The sequence below is a fragment of the Cystoisospora suis genome, assembly GCF_002600585.1.
Source record: "Cystoisospora suis strain Wien I chromosome Unknown contig_4106, whole genome shotgun sequence".
Taxonomy (NCBI): Eukaryota; Apicomplexa; class Conoidasida; order Eucoccidiorida; family Sarcocystidae; genus Cystoisospora; species Cystoisospora suis.
The window spans coordinates 1-5,288 of record NW_027156899.1 but is presented as its reverse complement, the minus strand read 5'-3'; the positions used below and the strand labels follow the sequence as shown (position 1 = coordinate 5,288).

Genomic DNA, 5,288 nt, shown 5'->3' with positions numbered 1-5,288 from the left:
CTATCTACCTATCTATCTACACCCATGTGGGTGTAGATACAGCATAGAATTGCGGTGTATATACACCCCGGAGAATGAGAAGTAATGCACAGTGAAATGATTCCCGGACCCTGTCTTCAGAAAGAGACATTACTCTGTTGACGTCGCGAATGATCCAAGAGATAAGAAACAAAAGAAAAGCGAGAAAGAGAGAACTTCTCATTACACGAGAAAGAGAAAGAAGAAAGGTAGTCAGATCCACAAGAAAAAGATTCCTTGTCTCTTTCTATCCCTCTCTGTCTTACGTTGTTTCATTCTCCTTTTCTTTCTCATCCTTCTTCGCTTACTTGGCGGAGAGACTCTCGAACATAGAGCCACGAATACTCGCAGTAGAAGCAAGAGCGTTTTGATGAAAATGGTCGTTCCACATGCTTGCTATTTCTGTAGGAGGTTTAAGACGTAAGAGAGGAAGCTTAACAACATCTGAGAGCTTTCGGCACGAAGGATACGTTATACTGAAATGTCTCTTTGAGGTGTATGTACACCGCAATTCTCTCTCAACGTGTGAGAGGTCTTTGGCGTTACTCCTACTTCTACGGACGTCTGAAGCAAGAGAAGAAAACGCGTGCTGAAGAAGAAAAGGTCTAAATTCGGGGTGAGAAGAAGACGCAGAGAAGGAAAAAGAAGATGAACGTGTTGTATGTAGAAATAAATCAGAGCTATCCCGGAGTCGCAAGGAAGGAGAAGAAGAGATAAGAGAAGAAGAAGAACGAGAAGAGAGAAGAGAAGAAGAAGAGGAGGGAGAAGCAGAACGATAAGGTGTGTGAACAGAATTGAGAAAAGAAGTAGGAGACTCAAGAGAAGTAGAAGAAAACTCCTTCAATTCTGTACGAGAGACCCTCTCTTTCTGTAGAAAGTCTCTTGCAATCCCCGTGTCACCTTGTCCTTTCATGTTCTGGACAAACCTCGAATTTCTCCATCTAAAAGAAGAGGAGAAAAGACGAGTAGTCAGAGAAGAAGAGAAAAGTCCAAAGATTTTCCTGTTCCTCTGCATCTCTATTCTCGTCGTTGTGAAGTGTGCGAAGAAATTCATACTGACGCTTCTCAACAGATATGCTTGTATAGCCACACACACTTTCTCTTTCTGAAAGAAACAGGTGAGTTTAGAGAAAGATAAACTAGACATAGAGAAGGAGTTGAAAGTATCCAACATATATATTCCCCTGTTGTCCTTGCATGCGTTCACATTTGCCAAGAAAACTTTTCCAGTGTATGTACACCTCAAGAAACCAGCCGGAACGTCATCTTCCGTGCAATGAGACTAACTGTTCTCTAGAGAATGAAAGAAGAACTTCATCTTGACTAAAGAAATCTTGAAGCTAACAGAGATACAACAGAGAAGAAGAAAGGGTAAACTTTCCTAGTCGATGCCGAGAGGCGGTCGGTAAGCATAGCGGGAGGTGGAGACTGAACAAGAGAGGTCCAGTGGGAGATTAAGTAAGACTCGAAGAGAAAAAGCAACGGAAGATATAAGCCGCATATCTCTGGCGAGAATGTCGAAGTCTCAAGGGGACTGGATAAATACACCAGAGAAGATGAAACGCTTGCAAAAGAAATGAGGAACAGGTTATGTAAATACCAATGTGTTGAGTGTATATACACTTCACGTCAGAACAGTGAAGTTCTCTATTCCCTTGGGGTGTATATACACCTCATCGCTTTCCTATATTTTTGTCAACGCGTATTGTCAAACCATTTCGACATTTCCCATTCTTGATGTCTCTTCTTTTTCTTCTTCTTTCTAATCTGTACGCATGCAATGGAGAAAAAACCTTCATTGCATGCGTGGAAAAAGCTCGAATACACCTCGTACAGACTTCTTCTTTTCGGATCTCCGCCAGGAGAAACCCCTACGATTTTGACGTTCTCCCTTCAATCTTTCATGGACAAGGAAGGCATCATGAACAAGAAGTTTCTCTTCTTCCTTCCGCTTTGTCTTGTACTTTTCTTCCTTTCTTTTTCAAATCTTCTTCCTCCTAACCGATAGAGACGTCTTCCAGTCTACCTCACATGTGAATTCTCTCTCTCTCTCTCTACGAGATTTAATAGGAGTTTTCCTGTTCATCGTAAAAATCTGCGTGTCGTACGTACACCCTGGTAGAGCCGAGGAATCTCTTTTGAAGTATCTACAGAATCCTTTTCTCCCGTTTCCTCCTTTATGCCTTCCTACCGTTGTCTCTAAAGTCTAGAGTATCAAGACGTTCCTTTTCTCCTCTTTCGTTTTTCTCGAATCTCCTCTCTTTCTTTCTTTGTTTTGGAAGTAGATCTCTTTCCTTAGTCTTCCACTAAAGAGCTTTTGACTCCTCCCTCCTCTCGCCTCGGGTGTCTTGTTAAGGAGGAAGATACACTTCAAGCGTTCCTTCTTCTTCTTCTTGTCTTCACCTGCTGCATCGCTTCGTTCAAAATTTTTCTTTCTTTGACACATACGAAAAGGAGGAGATTTCTTCTTTCTGTATTTCTCCTATTTTCTCCCTCATCGAAGTATGTCTACGTACAATTCTCGAAGTTCATCCGTCTAAGAATCGACATTTCTTCATCCTTCTCCCTCAGAGAAAGAAGGATCTAATTCAAATCTTTCTTCTCCGCCTTCTTCTTTCTTTTCTTTTCTCTTCAAGTCTTTAAGACAGACAGACGACCTCGTGCTGTCTTCGTCTGCATGCAGGAGACGCAAGACAAAATCCTCTCTCTCTAGCAGGAACTGAGAAAGAAGAAAGAAAAAGAACTGCAGCGATTAGAGCAGAGAGCAGAGAAAAAGAGAGGAAGAAGAAGGAGGGACATTCCTTCTTACTCCTTCTTTTCGACTCCCCTCATTTCCTCTGTCTCTTCTCTCTCGTCTTCTTTCTTCGTTCTTCTTCTTCGCTTTGTTTTCGTCCCTCTGAAGTCGGAATGATTCTCAGGTGCAATGAAAGACTGAGGTGTATGTACAGCAGACGGTCCATAGATAAATCGTCGATTGCGTAACTGAAGGATCTATCGGCAAAATAAGAAATCCAGAACCTTCACGGGGAGCATGCGAACCCTACTCGGGTCATTTTTTTCTCAAGAGTCTATCTATCAATGCACCTATCTATCTTTAATCGATCTATCTATCTATCTTGAGTCTCTCCATGTACCTATCTGTCTATGTATCTGTCGATGGATCTTTTCTATTCTGTTTGCCTCTACTGTCACCGCACTTCATGAACGCAAAGAAGGGTAAAATTCTTTTCTCTTGCTCTTTCTTCTTTCTCTATTTCTTCTTCGTCTTCTCTCGCTAGGAGTGGAGTCAGTACGTCATTTTTCCAGGGTCTGTTGCTTCTCGCTGAGGAAGAGAAAGACTGAAGAAGGAAAAGAGAGAGAAAGAAAAGACAGAAAGGAAGAGGAAGAAGAGAAAGAGAAAGAAATCCTCTTCAGGCTCTTCGCTTTCTCTTCTTCTTGTTCTTCTGCCTCATTCCTATTACCACGATCCGGTCGATGTAGCGTCTCTTTCTCACTCTTTCTTTCTCACTCTTTCTTTCTTATTCTTTCTTTCTTTCCTTCACTTTCTCTTGTTTTTCCTTCTTGCTCATTTGGCGCTTTCTCCTCTAGATATCTCTTTCTTCTTCTTCTCTAAGAAAGGAATCTAAACAGAGAAGGCGGAAGATCTGTGCTATTTTCTTTCGCTTCTTCTTCTTCTTCTCTTTCAAATTGGTCTTTGTCAACCGACACATTCTTCTATCCCAGTCAGGAAAAGATTTCCTTCGCTTTTTCTTCTTCTTTTCTTTCTCTTCTTTCTTACCTTCAGTCTGCTGTACACATCATAGTATCATTATCTTCTCGTCTCTCTTTCTCTCTGTCTGACTCTCTCTCTCTCTTTTCAAGTTCTTCTTCTTCCTTTCTCTCTCTATCCATTTCTCTTTTTTCCTCTTCCTCTTCTTCTTTCTCTGCATGTCTTGTAAAACGTAGGGGTGTCTGTTCTACTTTTCTTCTTCTTCTCCTTCTTGTCTTTTTTCTTCTTTTCTTCTTCTCCTCTGAACGACCTCCACCCCCTCCCTCTCTCCATCTCTCCGTTCCAGTTCTTCTTCCTCTTCTTCCTTTCTTCATCCTCATCCTTCCTCTTCTTTGTCTTTTCTTTTTAAAGAAAGATGTCTTCTGCTTTTTCACTGAATCTTCAAGAGAGACAGGCTGTAGCCATCCAGGCTATGCTAGTTCTCCATCAGTCTCGCCCTTCCATGAGAGGAGCAGTAGGGGTCGATTCTTCTCTTCTTCATTCTTCTTTCTCTTCTTCTTCTTCCTCTGCTTTACTACCGCAAGGCTGTGCTTCTTGGAAGATTCTTATCTTCGATGACGTTGCTAAGGATATTCTCGGGCCTCTTATGACGGTAACTAAATACACATCGTACAACGCCTCTCTCTCTCCAGATATACATATATATACATATACATATATATATATATATCTAGATAGATAGATAGTTTGTTTCTATCTGTTTGCATGCAGTGGTGTAGATGAGTGAAGGGCAAGAAGCCTTCTAGGTCTCGTGCAAGAAAAGAAGAAAAACGTCTCCTTTCTTAGTCTTTCTTTCTTAATCTTTCTTTTTTTCTCTTCTGTCTCTCTCTTTTGCTTTATCCCTTCTCTTATTCCCTTCTGTATCTCTTTCTTTTCTATCTTCATACATGTACTTCTTCTTTTCTTTTTCTTTCGATCTTCCTTTCTTTTTCTTCTTCTTATTGTGTAGGTGGGGACGCTAAGACGGCAGGGTGTGACTTTGAATCTCCCGCTAAAATCTCGCCGTTCTCCCGTCATCGAAGCCCCGGCAGTTTATCTTCTTGCGCCTACCGAGGAGAATATTCAACTTCTCCTAGATGAATTGCAACAGAAACTTTATGCGTTTTACTTCTTCAATTTCACAGATTCTCTCTCCGACGATCTTATGCAACTCCTCGCTAAAGGGGCTGTCGAAGCGGTAGGGTTGCATAGCTTCTCTCGCGGTGTATGTACACTACCCCCTCTTCAAAAACTACATACACACAGGGCAGAAATGCATACATGTACATCTAGCTAGCTATCTATCTGTCTATCTATATTTCTATCTATCTATCTGTCTATCTATATCGCTATCTATCTATCTGTCTATCTATATCGCTATCTATCTATCTGTCTATCTATATCGCTATCTATCTATCTGTCTATCTATATTTCTATCTATGTATCTGTCTATCTATATCGCTATCTATCTATCTGTCTATCTATATCGCTATCTATCTATCTGTCTATCTATATCGCTATC

At 41.1% G+C, this 5,288-nt stretch overlaps 2 protein-coding genes across 2 annotated transcripts in view; one reads left to right on the top strand and one right to left on the bottom strand.

Annotated features, from left to right (window-relative positions):
- The window catches only part of CSUI_007647 (atp synthase mitochondrial f1 complex assembly factor 1), a 3,843-nt gene extending 2,139 nt beyond the window's left edge, over positions 1–1,704 (bottom strand). Inside the window, exon 1 of the mRNA XM_068067792.1 lies at positions 327–1,704. Within this exon, the coding sequence (XP_067920232.1) occupies positions 327–1,192 (866 nt within the window). The 5' untranslated portion in view covers positions 1,193–1,704. The remainder of the gene's footprint in view (positions 1–326) is intronic.
- Positions 1,705–1,927: 223 nt separating this feature from the next.
- On the top strand, positions 1,928–5,030 carry CSUI_007646 (sec1 family protein; the record flags this gene model as incomplete). Its single annotated transcript, XM_068067791.1, has 2 exons — positions 1,928–4,379; positions 4,737–5,030. Coding segments are annotated over exons 1-2 (531 nt in total), but the record flags the coding sequence as incomplete, so codon positions are not given.
- Between the last annotated feature and the right edge of the window lie 258 nt (positions 5,031–5,288).